Raw genomic sequence first — 19,367 nt, 5'->3', positions numbered from 1 at the left:
AAACTTGTCAACCTGATTTCTCAGGATTTTTGCTTTTAACATAGGCTATTTTGGTATGTGCAGACAGGTTTAGAATTGTAAGTTAACTATTTGTATTCATCTTCTATTCTTTTTTTTTTTTTCCCAAAGATTTTATTTATTGACAGAGACAGTGAGATAGGGAACACAAGCAGGGAGTGGGAGAGGGAGAAACAGGCTTCCCGCTGAGCAGGGAGCCCGATGCGGGGCTTGATCCCAGGACCCAGGGATCATGACCTGAGCCGAAGGCAGACACTTAACTGACTGAGCCACCCAGGCGCCCCTCAAAGTCTATTTTAATATTAATATAGATATAGCTATTTCAGGTTTCCTTTGATTAGTATCTTCTTGGTCTATTCCATCTTATTTTCAACATATCTGACTTTGCTTTTGGAATGTGCCTTGTAACCAGGATATAGCTGGATTTAAAAAAAAATCAAATTTGACCCTCTTTTACTAGAGAACTCTGTCCATTGTTACTGAGATATTCTACCATCTTTTCTTCTACAAAGACTTAAAAAATTTAATTTTCTCTTGTGTCTTCCACCCTCCCACACTCACCCTTAACACTGACTCTCTATTTCCCTCCTCTACTTGGAATTTATGTTACATATTAGTAATGGTGCTATTACTATACTATTTCTACTAAACTCTCTTTTGGGGATTCTTATTTCTAGAGCAATGGATAAAGATAAAATATATTTTGGCTTTTAAAAGATTCTTCCTAGCTATAGAATGTCCTACAGTTTTAGCATACACTCCATACTTGAATACATTAATACAAACTACCTAGTAAAATGTTTAGAAATAAAAATGGTTTTATGGTCTAAACGTTACCAGCCTACTGTCTGAGGTTTTCTTCTGAATATATAAGCCTTACACAAAGAACATTACACTTAAATTATCTCAACACAACTGTTTATCACAGGTCAAGAGATTTTATTTTTTTAAGAGGTTTTATATCAAGTGTCAAAATAGCAGAACTTTTCATTTAAAGCATACCTCAGTAAATCAATTTTTGTTTAAAATGGAAAGTTTATTTGCTCAGTACACCAAATAGGATGCAAGCACTGTCATGACAAATATACAGAAATATGCAGATCAACATAAAACAGTAATTTAGTTTAAATGAAGGGAAACCTTTTTAAATGTTATGACAACATACTCCCAAGAATCTTTTCTTCAGTTAATTTAACTATACATTTCAATAAAATAAAGGGTAATGGATTAAGTGGAAGTTAGCTTGTGAATTTTTCTTAAAAATAAAACCCCAACTCTATCAATCCATGCCAGTTAAACACTATAACTAAAATTTCCAAATAAGTGCAAAAGGAGATGAAGGAGTTAGTTACCTTTTTTGCTTGAACAGTCCAGAGGAAAATGGTTACTACAAATACAGCAGGCAAACTGTTAAGACTGACCGATCTAGAACATAGTGTTGTACTAAATTTCAGTCTCAAATTGTGCTAAATGCTCATCATTAATATGGCACATTTTGGTCCATGATATGGTTTAATGCCAAGACAGATCCCAATTTGTTACAGAAACACATACATTACTGTTGCTTTTTTTGTTTTTTTTTAAATATATATATTTTAAAAAGCCAGGTATACTTCCACATACAAAGGCAGGGTTTTCCCAGGAGGAATTTACAGGAAGTAGTCTGGGGTGCGCCGGGTAACATGAGGCTCTCCACGACGAGGTGCTGGGTCAAACTGAAGGCTATAAATGGCGAAAAAGAAAGCAAATAGTTAAAGGATTTGAATTTGCAAGCAAATGAATAAATAAGAAGACATAGTAGTAGAAGGAGCAGTATTGATTTCCCACTTTTACTATGTTTAGGACTGGAATAATCCATGGCAAGTCACTGCAGGTGCATTCTTCCATAAAACTATCTCACAGAGCTACAGTGAAAATTGAAGCAGACAAAATGTCTGGTTCGGTGCCTGGCATAAAAGATTTGCAATATAATTATCAGCTGAATGAAAGTTGTAAGAATGGATGTTTGTTTTGCTCTAGATTTTAGGGGAAAGCATTTAGTCTTTCATGATTAAGAATGACATTAGGGGCACCTGGGTGGCTCAGTCGGTAAAGTGCCTTTGGCTCAGGTCCTGGGATGGAGCCCATGTCGAGCTCCCCACTTGGCATGGAATCTTCTTGTTCCTCTTCCTCTGCCCCTCCTGCTCATGCTCTCTCTTAAATAAACTTTTTTTTTTTTTTTAAAGATTTTATTTATTTGACAGAGAGAGACACAGCGAAAGAGGGAACACAAGCAGGGGGAGTGGGAGAGGGAGAAGCAGGCTTCCCACAGAACAGGGAGCCCGATGTGGGGCTCGATCCCAGGACCCTGAGATCATGACCCGAGCCAAAGGCAGACACTCAACCGACTGAGCCACCCAGGCGCCCCTTAAATAAATAAAATCTTAAAAAAAAAAAATGGGTGTTAGCTGTGGAGTTTCTGCAGATGACCTTTATCAGGAAGAGGAAGTTCTCTTGACTAGTTTGCTGAGTATTTTTATTATGAAAGTGTGCTGGGGGGCGCCTGGGTGGCTCAGTTGGTTAAGTGACTGCCTTCAGCTCAGGTCATGATCCTGGAGTCCCGGGATCGAGTCCCACATCGGGCTCCCTGCTCGGCGGGGGGTCTGCTTCTCCCTCTGATCCTCTTCCCTCTCATGCTCTCTGTCTCTCAAATAAATAAATAAAATCTTTAAAAAAAAAAAAAGTGTGCTGGATTTTGACAAATGTTTTTCCTGGCTTAACTGAGATGATCAAGTGCTTTTTTTGTCCAATGGATTATTGCTTTGATTTTTCATATTTTGAACCAACTTTGCCTTCCTGGGATAAATCACAGTTGGTCACTGTGTATAATCCTGTTTGTATATTACTAGATTCAGTTTGCTAATATTGTGTTGCAGATTTTTGCAATTCTATAAGCATAAAGAGTATTGGTCTGTAGTTTTCTTAAATTATCTTTGATTTTGGTATTAGGGTAATACAGACTTCAAAGAATACATTGGGAAATGATCCCTCCTATTCTATTCTTAGTTTCTGTGAAAAACTGGTGTTAATTCCTTTTTAAACTTTTAGTCATTTCATCAGTGAAGCCCACCGGGCTTGGGGGCTTTTCTTTGTAGGAAGTTTTAAAATATTAATTCAACTTTTTCACTTGTTACAGGTCTATTCACATTTTCTGAGTCAATTTTGGCAGTTTGTCTTCCTAGGAATTTGTCCATTTTATCCAAGTTACCTAGTTTGTTGCCGTACACTTATTCATTATATTCCCTTGTAATTCTTTTTATTTCAATAAGGTCTGTAGTGATTTTGGTAATGTGAATCTTCACTCATTTTTGTTTGGCCAGTCTAGTTAAGACTTTTCAATTTTGTTGAAAAGAACCAACTCTGATTTTGATTATTTTTCCATTTCATTGATTTCCTTTTTATTTCCTTCCGTATGTTTGCACTGGGGTTTAGGTTGCTCTTCTTTTTCTAGGGTCCTTAAAATGTTAGGTTACTGACTTGAGATCTTTCTAAAAATCTGTTTTTTAATACAGGCACTTACAGTTATATATTTCCCTGCAAACACTGCTTTCATTGTATCACATAAGTTTTGGCACATTCTGTTTTCATTTTTATTCATCTCAAAGTATTTTCTAATTTCCCTTATGATTTATTCTTTGATTCAGGTCATTTAGGAGTATGTTAATTTCCACATATTTATACATTTTCCAGTTTTCCTTCTATTCTGATTTCTAATTTCATTCCATTGTGTTTGGAGAACATATTTTGTATGACTTCAATATTCTTTTTTTTAAAGGAGGAGCAGAAGGAGAGAGAGAATCTTAAGCAGGCTCCATGCCCAGTGCAGAACCTGACATGGGGCTTGATCTCATGACCCTGAGGATCATGATCTGAGCTGAAATCAAGAGTTGGACACTTAACTGACTGAGCCACCCAGACACCCCTCAATAGTTTTAAGTTTACTGAGGCTTGGGTTTATAGCCCAGCATATAGTCAATCTTAGAGAATGTTCCATGTGCATTTGACAAAACTACTCTGCTACTATTGGGTGGAATGTTCCATAAATGTTAAGTTATAGTACTTCTCAAGTCTTCTATGTCATTGGTGATATTCTGCCTAGTTCTATTATTGAAAGTAGCATAATAAAGTCTCCAACTACTGTTCAACTGTCTATTTCTCCCTTCAATTCTGTTCATTTGTGTTATGTTTATAACTGGTATATTCTCCTAATGCTTTGACTCTTTCATCATTGTGAAATGTCTTTATGTCTAATAAACATTTTTATTTTGAAATCTATTTTGTCTATTAGTATAACCAGTTCAAGTCATGTGGTTGCTGTTAGCATGGTTATCTTTTTCACCTAATTTACTTTCAACCCTTTTGTTTTTAATCTAAATTATGCTTTCTGTAGATATCATAAAGCTGGATCTTTAAAAACAAAAAATCTGACAAATTTTGCCTTCTGATTGCATTACTTAAACCACTCACATTTAATATTGATATGACTGGCTTTATACCTGCCATTTACTTGTTTTGTTTCTTGGTTCCCACTTTAACTGGTTTTTTATTAAAAGCATATTTTCTAGTGCACCTTTTAATTCCTTTAATAACTTGTTATTTTTCCTAAATTATTTTATTATTGATTGCTTGAAATCTTACAATACACGACTTATAGAATTCTACTGATTTATAAATTCTAGTCAATTTAAGAGAAATTAATTCCTATATAGTAAGCGCCTTTCCATTTCCTTCTTTTGCTACTGATGTTAAAATCCCCAAAATGCATTGTTATAATTACTATTTCATACGATGTCATGCCCTTAAAGCTGAGAAAGGAGAGCAAGTGTGTATAGATTTTGTTATATTAACCTTCTCATTTTTATTTTCTTCATATTCTTCTTTTGGATTCAAGTTATTAGTTAAGAAACACACATACACGACAGTAATCGTAAATGACAGTATAATTGCATCTTCTTAACTGATTTAAAAACCAGTGCAAAAACAATATGGATGTATTTGTAGTACAGCTGAATTTTTAAGAAATGTAACAGACAAAAGAAGAGCCAAGAAAAGCCTTCCTGGGATCACAGTCAACACGGGGAGACAAGACGACTGTGCACATAGCTATACCCACACAGCAACAATTAGAGTAGCAGTTGGGGCATTCTTGAAAACATTCCCAAGCCACACACAGACTATGCTGGGTCAAATAGTTTACCTCCAAAATTCATGTCCGTTCAGAACCTCAGAATGTGACACTATTTGGTCTTTGCAGATGTTATTAGTTAAGGTGAGGTCATACTGGATTAGGCTGAGCCCTAAATTCAATCTGGTGATATTCTTTTCTTTCCTTTTTTTTTTTTTTCTGAGAGAGGATGAGAGCAGGGAGGGGCAGAGGGAGAATAAGAGAGAGAATCTCAAGCAGGCTCCAGGCTCAGCATGGAGCCCAACCTTACGACCCTGAGATCATGACCTGAGCCAAAATCAAGAGTCAGATGCTCAACCAACTGAGCCACCCAGATGGCCCATCAATCTGATGGTATCTTTATTAAAGAAACAGACACACAGGGGAGAGTGCCATGTGAAGACAGAGACTGGGGTGATGCATCTATAAATCAAGGATTGTAGGAGCCACCAGAAGCTAGGGAGAGGCAAGAAAGGATCCTCCTCTAGAGCTTTTACAACATCATCCTGCCAACACCCTGATTTCAAATTTCTAGCCTCCACAAACGTGAGAATAAATTCCGTTAAGGCACCCACTTTGTGGTAATCTGTTACAGCAGCCCTAGGAAACTAATACACAGATTAATCAACAAAAGGGTATATAACCCTCAATGATACCAGAGCTTTAAACACAATCTCTAATCAAATACTGGCTGATCAAGTTACTCTTTGACCCAGGAGCAACTCCTAGGAAGCCAGGCTTAAAACCCCAATCACATACATCTCTGACAGTCTGGGAAATGACACTACGTGCATCCTTAAGGTTGCACTCTCTCAGGACTAATCAAACAAGGAAAATCCAAGGTACTAGTGTGCTTGGTTGAACTGTGAGCCAAAATATAAATTCTTTCAACTCTGATAGCAACTTCTTAGCCACAGACATTCCCACTGATCTTACTGGATTAGGGTGAGCCCTAAAATTTCAATGACCAAGGAGGCTTGAGCACAACCTCTGAACAATAAGTGGCTTGTGCCCACCCAGAGGGAACCTCTAAATAACTCTGTTGTTTGGTTAACAAAGGCTTAGCCATTAAACCCAGGAAAATATCTGAGCAGGGCCCAAGGTAGAATGACTGTGGAGTAGTTTCTGAACAAGGGATGTGGAAAGACGGGGAGGGAAGAGGTTATGGCTCAAATTCCACAGATTCTGGCTATTACTGAAATTTAGTACATTTTCTAGAATGTTTCTCCATGGGCTGTATGCATTTTGGACAATATTCAAAAACCTACAATAACTGTTTAAAATAACCTTCCAGTTAAATGACTGTTTCTGTTGGGAAGAGGGTTTGCCACGTTCCTCATTCTAGTATTCCAGAAGCAGAAATCCTCTAATTTTAATAAACTACATTTAAAATTTTCTTTCTAAAAGCAATTATATACAATTTAAAAATTTTTCAGTTACTTACAAGGAGTATTTTAAAGTGTCATCTAATTCCATGATAGCAGCCTGGTTCCCACAACGGTAACAGTAATTGGGTGCACTGAAAATGGTAACCACATTCCGATCATGACACCAATTGTATCCCTGCAGCATTAAAAAAAAAACAAAAAATAACACTTCACTATAAAATTATAATCTTGACATGGGTCCGTTTAGAAAACTACATTCAAAAATTACAGATATTCTTGGTGGAAATGTCATTTTCTCTGCGCCCTTATATGGTATCCATCCTTAACTCTGGGCACCTGCACGGAATACTGCACTGCTGGGCCCAGGGTACTGTGCCACGGAGCTCAAGAACGGCATCGTTCTATTTACATCTGTGCTTTGGCTCTTGGCTCAGATATGTATTAAAATTTCTCCCAAAACGATGGAAGATTTCTTAGTTTTTCCTTCTATCAGTTATTGCTTTATATATTTTGAATCTATTACTAGGTAAACACAAGCTCAATTATTTCTTCCCTAGAGAACTGGGCCAGTTTTCATCAATAATGACCTTTTATTTCTATATATACTTTTTAACTCAAAGGCTATTATGATGCACATTATTAGCTGTATTTTGGGTAATTCTCTAATATATCAACATACCGTTTTCCCTCTACTTCTAGTCTGTAGTGTCATTATTATGTTTTATTTTTAATTTTTATTTTTTTCATTAGGTTTTAGATTCCTCTCAAGTAGCAGCTGAATTTTGATTGTCTAATTCAGAGTCTCAGGATTTTAGGGACGTAAAAATTTTCACCCATTCACATTTGTTATGATTACTGACATGCTTAGGTTATCTTTACCATATGAATTTATATTCCTTGCTAACCATGTTCTCCCTCCTCCTGCCTCAACTGGGTTGAAGTTTTCTCTAACATCTTGAAGCCACTCCCTGATTTAAAAGAATAAATTCTATTTATATTCCTTTAGTGTTTATAAAATAGTAACATCATGGTAGAGAACTCTGGCAGCCAGCAGCTTGACTAAGTGATTCAGGCAGAGCTTCCATGACCCTAACATGACGCACTGGAAAGCACGTCCCATCGTGCTGTGGCAAGCCTGCCAGACATGCATACCCCGAGTCATAAGGAACATCCATCAAACCTCAGGTGAAGGATACTTCTACAAAACGTAGTCTTTAAAAATGTAAAGATTATGCAAAACAAAGTCTGAGGAATTATTTCCACACCAGAGGAGACTGAATACAGCATGATCCTGGATGAGATTATACATGGACACACACGACTGAATTTTCCTATCAGGAACATTAGTGAGTTACTAAAAAATTCAAATGAAGTGTTTAGATCATAGTACTGTATCAGTGCAAATTCTGGACTGTGATAATTATACTGTAGTAACATAAGAGAACATCTTTATTTTTGCAAAATATACATGGAAATTTGGAGGTAAAGGAGCACCATGTCTGCAACTGACATTCAAATATTTTAAAAGAAATGTGTATGGAGGAAGGGAAGCTGGAAGATAGAGACAGAATACCAAAATACGAAAATATATTTGAGGCATCAGTGTAGGATACAAGAGAATTTTTTGATAATATTTTTGAAACTTTCCTCTATGTCTAAATTAATTTCCAAAGTGAGTTATAATTTTGCTCTGGCCAACTAGTACTTTCCCCTATTTGCTAAAACCAGCTCAATTTTTTCTCCTTTCATTTAGGTAATAGGGAGGAAATGTTTCATGAAGCCTTATGACAGAGATATATATTTATTAGAAATAAAGATCATCAATAAAGAAAACACTTCTTCCATTTAAAAAAACAAAACAAAACAAAACATCATCCTGTGGGAAAAAGACGTACCTCCATTACAAGTTGGTGAGCTCGAGAAACCAGTGTGAGACCATTGGCATGGTTAAATGTTTCAGAAATGTCCTGTCCAAATGTGTAGCCAGCACCACGTGGTGAGATACCCCACCCACCACGATCATCTGGATCTGACCACAACAGATCACACATTGGGCCCTGGCCAAGAAAATTAAGTACATGTTATTTCATTTAGCTTTACCACAATGTGGTTATATTTCTTTGTTTTTAAAATTAAAACCAAGTTTACCTCGTGTGGAACTTCTTGTAAACGATCCAAAGCTCTTATATGATCCAGTGTATCTATGGATGGAGAGAGGCCACCGTGGAGGCAGAATATCTGTTTGTGAGTTAAAAAAAAAAGAAAAAAAAAGTTTTATTAAATGCTGAAAGTTAATGGAGAGTAAATAAATGGTTACAAAATGTAAATCCTAATAGCTCTTCTTTTCAAAGTAAGATTTAATAATATTCACTGTGGAAAATTTATAAAATACAATGGAAAAGGAAACAATAATCAATTAGAGAGCTACGGATACTTTAAAATATTTCTTCTTTTTTCCTTATAATCAATCCTAAGTATTTTGTATAGTATTTTTTCCCCTTCTCTAGCAAATGGGACCTCCATTCTTGTGACTCACCATTACATTTTCTGCTAACATATATAATTTTTTTGTTTCTCTTACAGCAAGGACAGTACCATTCCTGTTATTGGCTCCAATAGTTTTTCAGCTTTTGTAAGAGTTCTCTGAGTACAGAATCATGTTGTTAGCAAAAATATTTAATTTCTTCTCCATGTTTATACCCTTTAATTCTTTTTAATACTCAGTGCACTGGCTAGGATTTCCAAAAAATCCTTGAAAATAAAATTTTTCAGTTTGTTTTTGGTAAAATCTCTATTCCCACACCCATCCTCTAGGGATTTTGTATCAGAGAGAATAGTAATACAAGTTTTAGAGGGCATTTTTCTCCCAATTTTGAAGAGATTTCTGATGTTTTGCTGATTAAGTATAGCCAGTATAAGTTTCTTTATTCAATTAATGTTATTTTATTTTACTACTTAAAAACTGAGTTTTATTTTTTGGTGCTTGCCATATCTGGTTTGGTATTGAGGTTATACTAACTTCACAGAATAAATTTTGAAGCTCTTCATCTTTTCCTAAGCTCTAGAACACAGAAATTATATATATGTTCCTTAAAGGTTTGGTAGAATTTGCTTAGAAAACTATTCAGACCTGGTTACTTTTCCAATTTCTTCTAAGTTTGGTAGTCTATTTACATTGGCCTAATTTCTTCAAAAACTATTTTGCTGTAGTAAATTTCATCTTTCCAAGTGCACCAGAATAAAGCTGTACCCTATGTTATTGTGATACACAAGCACATCCATATTGATATCATGCTGTATTTCTCATTCCTAGTGATTTTTTGGTATCCATTTGTGTTTTTTTTTTTTTTTTTTTTAAAGATTTATTTATTTGGGGGGTGGGGGAGGTGCAGAGGGAAAGAGAGAATCCTAAAGCAGATTCCCCGCTGAGCTGGGAGCCTAACTCGGGAACTTGATCCCAGGACCCTGAGATCATGACCTGAGCCAAAATCAAGAGCTGGATGCTTAAACGACTGAGCCACCCAGGGACCCCTCCATGTCTGCTTTTATCTTTAATCCTTTAAGTTTATTTTACTATGGTTTCTTTGAGTTAAATGTTTATTTCACATTTCCTTTAATTTTTCTACAAAATGAATGGGAGACTATGAATTTCCTTGTGTTTTATCCCTGTTTACATCCAAAAATTTTGGTTTACATCATACTCCCACTGTCATTTAGAAATAATTTGTGAACTCTTGAAGTCCACATTGTTTTCTTTCATTTTAGCCAAGTCTAGGCAAAATATTGTCCTTTGAAATTAATTACTGCAGTGTCCAATATCACGGCTGGGAAAAATGTGGACTGTTCAGGACCACAAAGAAAAGGCTACAACCAAATTATGAGTGGATCTATTATGCCCATGACAATTCTAGGCTTTTATACAGTTTAGGAACTGTAGACTTGTACCACATATTATTTATTTTTTGGTACTGTATGTTTCATATTTAAAGTTAAATCAGTTCATGCTCACAGTGATTATCTCTTAGAAACTAGGATAATAGAAACTTGCACATTTTTCTTATATTTTGAATGTTTTACAGTGTGTCTATAATACTTATTACAGGTGGAAATAAAGCATGCACTTCTTAATGAAGATGTAATACACAATACTGCTGCTTGTAACTACCATGAAAATAGGAATAAAAAGTTATTAATGGTAACCAGCAAACACTGTGTATATGTATGGAGCTAGTTTTAAAAAAACAGCTTTGCTTTACTAGTATTGTACTTCAGGGTCTTAAGCATTTATTTATGATATTTGTCTATAACAGAAAAAGCGTATTGGCAAATTCTTTGGCAAAAATATTTACACACATATCTGAGAACAACAGGGAAATCTGCTGGTCACAATGTGCATAAAACTTAACCTAATTCTCTATTCTGAAATTTTAATTATAAGGAAAAGAGGCAGAAAAGGCCAAGGAGACGTGGAAATCATGTCATGTAAATCTAAACCCTAACTTGCTAATAGAAAATCTTTTCTTACTTTTATTCCTCCCCCACCCACCATAGAAGCACATACACACCTGTCCATCTACTAAAGCTGTAAGTGGAAGATAATCAAATAGATCTGTAAAATATTTCCAAACATTGGCATTTCCATACTTTCGTAGACATTCATCATAAAAGCCATATACTTGGGTAATTTGTCGGCTTTCGTGATTTCCTCTCAATATTGTAATGCGTTCTGGATAACGCACCTGCAGGAAAAGCAAAACAAATGCATGGTACAAAGCATATTTTTACTAGTGATATGTTAAGCACATTAACTTCTGACCCATTTCTTTAAATGGTTCTTTTGTGTGCTGTTGCATTAAATGCTAATTCTTATTCAGAATTAAAAATTTTCTCATTCACTGCTGACCGACCTTTGAAATATTTATATTCCTTCGTCTTCATTACTATTTATACCACCCTTATTGGAACCCTTACTAACTGATATCTATTTTATTATAATAAAATTGTATCTGATTCTTGGGTCTTTAATATCCTCTTCATCCTCAATCACCAGTCTTCTAGGTCTTTCCAGAACACTATGTCTTATTGCTGAATGGATACTGATGGTCAAAGATTTGGACCAGAGACAAACTCCTTTTTATACTAACTTCTCTCTCCCCCTTCAACTTTTATTTCCCACAGAAAGACTGTATTTGCTAACAAAAACAGGCCCTTGCCAAATCTGGGCAAGATTTCAAATGTATTTAGAGTTTCCTTTTCGTAACAAAACACAGAGACATACCTTACAGCATACTATTTAGTTAGGGATGTGTCTGATAGGAAGTATGAAAAAGCAGCAGATTCTGTTAACCAAATTAACCTAAAAGCTGCAAATGCATACTTCAATTTATACATATTTATTAACTATCCATATGTGCCCCAAATTAAGCTCACTGTTTAAAGCTAGGTGCCAGGTCCACATAAATGTAATACATGTGAAGTGATAAAAGATATGAACTGTGTGACAGAAAAAAAGACACAGGAATAAGAGACTTCTCAAGGCAAGAATTAAATAGACTGTTTATGAGGGATACCTGCTTAAGTAAAAAATGGTTCCAAGACTTGAGCTGTGGACTACCTAAGGGAGTGATTTACCAGAAGTAGGCAGGACACACTAAATGTTTAATTTTCATTTCTCTCTCTTTTACAAGATGTAAAACCAACTATTATATTTTAAGGGGCTATAAACTGAATGGATAAAATATAACAGAAGATATGCAATATTGCCATCTTCCCCTTTTGCAGGTTTAAAGGTTGAAAAAAAACCAACTGAATTTCATTCATCATACCTTTAATGCCACAAGAAGAGTCACAGTCTCCACTGAGTAATAGCCTCTGTCTACATAGTCGCCCATGAATAGATAGTTTGTATCTGGTGATTTTCCACCAATTCTAAAGAGTTCCATAAGATCATGGAATTGACCATGCACATCTCCACAAACGGTAACAGGACAACGAACCTCTTGCACATTTGATTCTTTTGTTAAAATTTCCTTAGCCTGTTAAAAAAAGAAATGAAATTAAAAGCATCATTTCTTGCATATTAAAAGAAAATATTGGGGAAAAAAAGATGAAATGAACCTTAGAAAATCATAAAACTAAAACGACAAGAGATACCAAGTTACATCTACTAGGACAGCTAAATTTAAAAGGTAACAAATGTTTCTGAGGATGTGAAGAAATTGGAACTCTCACACACTGTTGGTGGGAATGTAAAGTGGTACAGCTGCCGTGGAAAACAGTCTGGCAGTTCCTCAAAACATTAAACATAGAATTACCATGTGATCCAGCAATTCTGTTCCTAGATATATGTTTAAGAGAAATGAAAACTCAAGTTTACACATGTTCATAGCAGCTTTATTCATAATAGCTAAAAAGTGGAAACTACCCAAATGTCCAATTAAGTGATGAGGGGATAAATAAAATGTGGTGTTACTCGTTCAACGGAGTATTATTCAGCAATAAAAAGTACTGATACATGTCACAACTCTGAACACACTGTTAAGACCGTCACAAATGGCCATATATGACTCCATTTACGTGAAGTGTCCAGAGAGACAAATATAGAGAGATAGAAAGCTTAGTGGTTGCCTAGGGCTGAGAGGACTGGAGGATAAAAGCTAAGAGGTACAGGGCGCCTGGGTGGCTCAGTTGGTTAAGCGACTGCCTTCGGCTCAGGTCATGATCCTGGAGTCCTGGGATGGAGTCCCGCATCGGACTCAGGGAGTCTGCTTCTCCCTCTGATCCTCCCCCCTCTCATGTCTAACTCTCTGTCTCATTCTCTCTCTCAAATAAATAAATAAAATCTTAAAAAAAAAAAAAAAAAGCTAAGAGGTACAGGGGTTCCTTCTGTGGGTAATGAAAATGTTCTAATATTGTGGTGATGGATGTACATTATCTGACTATACTAAAAGCCAGGGAGCCGTATACTCTACATGAATGCATTGCATTCATTAGGAATATATCAATAGAAATTCTATCTCAAAAGCTGTGTTTTGGGGGCACTTGGGTGGTTCAGTCGGTTAAGCATCCAACTTGATCTCAGCTCAGGTTCTGATTTCAGGGTTGTGCGTTCAAGCCCTGTGCTGGGCTCCACGTTGGGCATGGAGCCTACTTAAAAACAAAACTTTTTTTCCCCCAACAAATAATCTTATTTGCGGGGCGCCTGGGTGGCTCAGTTGGTTAAGTGACTGCCTTCGGCTCGGGTCATGATCCCGGAGTCCCTGGATCGAGTCCTGCGTTGGGCTCCCTGCTTGGCGGGGAGTCTGCTTCTCCCTCTGACCCTCCCCCCTCTCATGTGCTCTCTCTCTCTCATTCTCTCTGTCTCAAATAAATAAATAAAATCTTTAAAAATAATAATAATAAAAAAATAATCTTATTTGCATTTTTAAAAAGGTTAATAAAAGTTAGAAATCAGTTATTCAAATTTTTTGGTAAACAGACACCTTCCTACCAATTCATAGGCTAACCTTCAATTTCCTTATTCCAACTATTTTATATATTAGTCAAATTAACATATACCATTGGAGGCCCTGAAGGACAGAATTTATATATAAACAATGGCAAATTAAACAAATGGACTAAATTCAAGTTCATTACACCTCACCTACCCAGCAACTTTGTCTAATAGAAAGAGCCCAGAATCAGAGAAAATTAAAAAAGGCCTCTGAAGTAATAAAACAGATTATGATAAAAATATACGTACCTCCCCACCAATCTGCCAGAAGTCTCTTAGGTCTTCTTCTGGCCCTATTGTTATGTACAAAATTCTAATAAGCTACTTATAGTTTCCAGATCCATGGCAGATTAGGAACAGAAAACCAAAAGAACAAGAGGTAGGAACTGGGACCAAGAGTAAGAAACAGCCTGAGAGTGAGGGTGATGGTAGAGAAAATGACATGGCAACAGAAGTCAAACACTAAGGATGAAACTTAGAGTAGGACCCGGTAGAGGAGAGCTGAGACTGGTAGGAGAGTAGAATTTTAGGGACATTTCTCTGCCTTGCCAGATGGGATCATCTAAAGAGCATTTAAAAACATGAATTTTGAGTTTCTATACATAAGTTCCTATTGCTTGCATCTCTGTCAACAGACTTTAACATTCTTGCTAATGGGTGTGAAACAGTATCTTTTAATTTGCACCTCTAATAGGTATACTTTTTTTAAAAAAGCAGCTTTTTAGGTTTATTGGGTGTGTGTGTGTGTGTGAAAGGTTTATTGGGGTGGGTGTGTGTGTGTGTGTGAGAAATGCCTAACTCACAAAATTAGGCTTTCTATTTGGTTGTTTATACTTTCCCTATAGACTGTACTGATTTTTGCTCTTTATGGTCTGTGCTGCTTGGGTCTTGTTTTAGAAATTGTTCTCCTGGGGCGCCTGGGTGGCTCAGTCGCTAAGTGTCTGCCTTTGGCTCAGGACATGATCTCTGGGTTCTGGGAGGGAGCCCTGCATGGGGCACCCTGCTTCGCTGGGAGTCTGCTTCTCATGCTCCCTGTCCCTCCCCCCACCCTTGTGTGCACTCTCTATGTCTCTGTCTCAAATAAAGAAATAAAATCTTTAAAAAAAAAATTGTTCACACAGAGGTCAAAAAAGGCATTCCTGCATTTTTATTCCAGTTTTGTTTTTCACACTTAACACGTCTTTAATTCAGCTGGAATTTGTTATATGATACAATGTAGGGTTTCATTTTTTTTAAAAGATTTTATTTTTAAGTAATCTCTACACCCAATGGGGGCTCGAATTTACAACTCCGAGATCAAGAGTCCCATGCTCTCTGACTGAGCCAGGCAGGTGCCCTGTGATTCATTTTTACTTTATTTTTCCTAATGGCTAGTAGCTGGCCTAGCATTATTTATTTATTTATAATAGTGCCATCCTTTTGTAAAGACCCACGTTCTGTTTTCTGCTTTCTTACCTGCACTGGAAACAACCCTGGACACCCTCTCAGATTCCCTTATAATTCTTTTCCTGAAGACGCTGCCTGTCTTTTGATCTGTACTGCTGTCATCACGGATGGTGCCCTGAGCTGGCCAGAATCTAAGCTGAACTTGTGGACCTGCCTGGCCCTCCCTCTGAGCCCTAACTCTGCTTTTGCTGCTCCTCTATTTCCAGACGCGGATGGAATGCCACATGGTGGGATGGGGGGTCTGGCTTCTTGAGCAGGGGCTGAAGGAGGGATGTGCAATCTGGAAATAGGTAGGAGTCACCTTGACTAGTGGCAGAGAGAGAATGAAGGCAACAGGGAAAAACCGCCAGCCTGGTTCTTCCTTTCATGACCTCTCCGAGGTATTTGTCTGGATTTGGCAGAAGCCCCACCTCCCAAGGTAATCCATCCTGTATCACCCTGCTTCATAGCTTTCTCGCCTGATTTTTTTGCCTCCCCCTTATCTAGCTGGGCTTGCACAGTCCCTGAATGAAGTGTCAGCATCTTAATCCTTGCCTCAGATCCCCTTCTCACTGCTCTACTGCCCGTGTCAATAAAAGTCTGAGTTAATTACTATGAGAAACCAGGGTAACAGGGAAGTGAGGCTCCCTTCTTTATTCCTTTTATTCAAAACTATCTATTTTTGATCCCTTCATTAAGCCTGCCATATGAATTTTAAAACTAATTTTGTCAAAGCCTATTAAAACTTTGTTGAGACTTTTGACTCAAATTGCATTGAACTTATATGTATTTGTAGTCATCTTTAGAATACTGTCTTTCCAATGATGAATATGGTATTACACATTTAGATTTCCTTTATTCTTCAATTTCTTAATTGTCTAATAATGTCTACTCGTTGCTATCAGATGTAATCCGAAGTAATTTATATTTGATACTATTCTGGGACTTTAAAAATATCTCTTACGCCAGATTTTTAGGAATACTTAAAACTTTATATATAGAGTCTCTTGGATTTTTCATATATACTACAGAATGACAATTCTGTTTTTTTCCCTTTATAAATCTTAACAATTACTAATGTCATAGTCTGTTTGGCCTGCTCTAACAAAAATGCCATAGATTGGGTAGCTCAGGAACAACAGAAATTTATTCCTCACAATTCTGGAAGTCTAAGATCAAGATTTCCTGAAACTTAGTAAGATCAAACTCCTTCAAACTATTATTAAGTCATAATTTCTTAAGGTAGGAGAAATTTTAAGGTGATGGGGATTAAGAAGTACACTTGTGATGAGCACCAGGTGATGTATGGAGTGTTGAATCACTATATTGTACACCTGAAACTAATATAACACTGTATGTTAAACTGGAACTTAAAATTTAAAAAAATTAAAAAAATTTTTTGAGGGAGGGCGGGAGGTGGGGCAGAGGAAGAGGGAAAGAGAATCTTAAGCAGGCTCCACACCCTGCATGACGCCCAATGTGGGGTGCAATCTTAAAACCCTGAGCTCATGACCTGAGCCAAAATCAGATGCCTAACTGGCTGAGCCACCCAGGTGCCCTTTCTTTTTTGTTGTCACCCGCATTCCTTGTAATTATCTTAAGTCTTAACTTTCGAGGCAGTTAGATTTTTTTTCTGCTACATCTAGTCTGCTTTTCTTGTTACTACTACCAGTTTTGCCCTCAATTTGTTTCCTACATATTCAGCTCATGCTATGCTTTTGTTTTCAATCTTATTTAATCCACATCATAGTGAACTGTTTTATAACTTGGGCACATCTGGATAATTTCTTTCTGTTCCTTAGGATAAGGTCTGCTTTTTAAATTTTGCGTTCTTTGTATATTTCCCAAGCAGTGTTTCTTCCTTGCTTGCTGTTATTTGCTTGCCATGCTGTTCTCACTCTGTTGCTGAGCTATCAGTTGAAACCTTCTATTTACGCCAACATATTGTGCGGCATTTATTAACTCCCACTCTACCACATGTGAGACTGGTTTGTTTTCCCCCAAAGAACCACAGGTTTAAAGTCAAGGTAGTTAATTTCAATTCTTTTTTTTTAGCCAAGAGATGGGGTGAGAGGGCTCACAAGGGAGAGTGTGGGGTCTAGAATACCTATAAACTGTATTCACTTCTGAAGATTTTTAAGGCTCACTCCATTCTTAGAGGGGAATACTCTCAGACCTTGGACATGTTCCCCAATCAATGTGTTGTCTTAGTTTGGGCAGCCTGATGCATTTATTTCTGTCCCTGTCGGATAGCCATTTCCACTATTTCTCAGACAAAAGAGGAATGAGCTCAAGATCCCATTTAGCTGTCTCCTTTCAGACATACTGGGATATCAGAAAAAACCCCTCTGGGTTTTGCTGGCTCACCCACATGGCTTGGAGTGGCAAGGTATAGTGAGGAGTGGTACCTCATTGTGTCACTCAGTGATCCCAGCCCTGGGCTGTGCCTCTTTTCAGTTATTGATTATTTCCTGTCGTTTAACTTTTTCCTGTTGTTCATGTCATTAACAACATTAACAGAAAAAAACAACAGGTAATTACCCATTTTCCTCGGTGTTGGCCAGACCACATCTGGAGTAACCTGATGCATTAGGTGGTGAATAAAGAGGGGCAGGGACTACAAAAATATACTTCTTTTCCATTCATGAGGTTGGCAAAAATGACATTTACCCACTGTTAGCAAGGTTATTCTCTATTTTTTTTTTAAGCAAGGCTATTCTCATACCCTACCGGTGAGAACGCACATTTATACATCTTCTTTGGAAAACAACTGACAGTAGCTAACAAAATGTAAAGTGATCTGAGGCGAAGACTGCTGAACCTCAATATCTACTCTCCTCTTCCTTCTCCACAATTAATCTAATTGTACTCAAGGCAGCCATAACAAATACCACAGCCTAGGTGGCTTTCAACAACATAAACTGCTTCCTCACAGTTCTGAAGGTTGGAAAGTCCAACATCAAGGTGCCACCTGACTCGATTCCGGGTGCGGACCCTCACCCTGTTCTGCAGAGGCACGCCTTCTGCACCTCACATGGGAGTGTGTGAGAGACAGACATCATCTCTTTAGTGTCTCTTCTGATAAGGGCACTAATCCCATTCGTGGGAGCTTGACCCTCCTGACCACAAACTACCTCTCAAAGGCCCCACCTCCAAATACCACCACATTGGTAATTAGGCTTCATATATAAATTTTGGGAGGACACAAATATTCAGTCCGTGGCACCAGCCTCTCATGCAGCTACCAATGGCCACGAGACTAAGTTCTGGTCAGTGAGATGTAAGGAGTGTTACGTGGGAACCAGAAAGTTTCCTTAAGGAGGGGACATGCCCTTCAACACTCTCCATTCTGTTTCCTGGAATGTTTATGTGACAACGGCTGGAACTCCAGAAGCCACGTCGGACCACAAGGACCAGAGCAGAGCGCTGGAATATGTGGCAGGCTGAAAAAACACCCACAAAGATATATTCACTTCCTATCACCAAAACCTGTGTCTGTGACCTCACACAAAAAAGATGCGATTAAGGATTTTGACAGGAGCAGTTTATCCTAGATTATCTAGATTATCCTGACAGGCCCTAAATGAGGCAGAGGGGGTTTTGGGGGACACACACACACACACACACACACACACAAGACAGAGTAAAGTGATGCGGCCAAGGAATGCCAGCAGTCACCAGAAGCTCTAAGAGGCAAAGGACAGACTGTCCCCAAGCTTCCAGAGGGTATGTGGCCCTGCTGACACCTTGATCTTGGACTTCTGGCCTCCAGAGCTGTGAGACAATATACACCCACGGTTTTAAGCCAGCCAGTTTGTAGTAATTTGTTGCAGCAACCACA

At 37.5% G+C, this 19,367-nt stretch overlaps 1 protein-coding gene across 1 annotated transcript in view; it reads right to left on the bottom strand.

Moving 5' to 3' along the window:
- Positions 1-1,033: 1,033 nt before the first annotated feature.
- Positions 1,034-19,367, bottom strand: part of PPP2CB (protein phosphatase 2 catalytic subunit beta) — a 35,548-nt gene continuing 17,214 nt past the window's right edge. Inside the window, exons 2-7 of the mRNA XM_035004081.1 lie at positions 12,435-12,644; positions 11,175-11,348; positions 8,758-8,847; positions 8,505-8,666; positions 6,666-6,784; positions 1,034-1,740 (exon numbers count right to left, since the gene is read on the bottom strand). Of these exons, the coding sequence (XP_034859972.1) occupies positions 1,668-1,740; positions 6,666-6,784; positions 8,505-8,666; positions 8,758-8,847; positions 11,175-11,348; positions 12,435-12,644 (828 nt within the window). The 3' untranslated portion in view covers positions 1,034-1,667. The remainder of the gene's footprint in view (positions 1,741-6,665; positions 6,785-8,504; positions 8,667-8,757; positions 8,848-11,174; positions 11,349-12,434; positions 12,645-19,367) is intronic.

This window comes from Mirounga leonina, unplaced genomic scaffold (assembly GCF_011800145.1).
Source record: "Mirounga leonina isolate KUSES-001 unplaced genomic scaffold, KU_Mleo_1.0 Mir_128, whole genome shotgun sequence".
Taxonomy (NCBI): Eukaryota; Metazoa; Chordata; class Mammalia; order Carnivora; family Phocidae; genus Mirounga; species Mirounga leonina.
The sequence above is the reverse complement of the archived record's forward strand: the minus strand, read 5'-3'. Positions and strand labels throughout refer to the sequence as shown.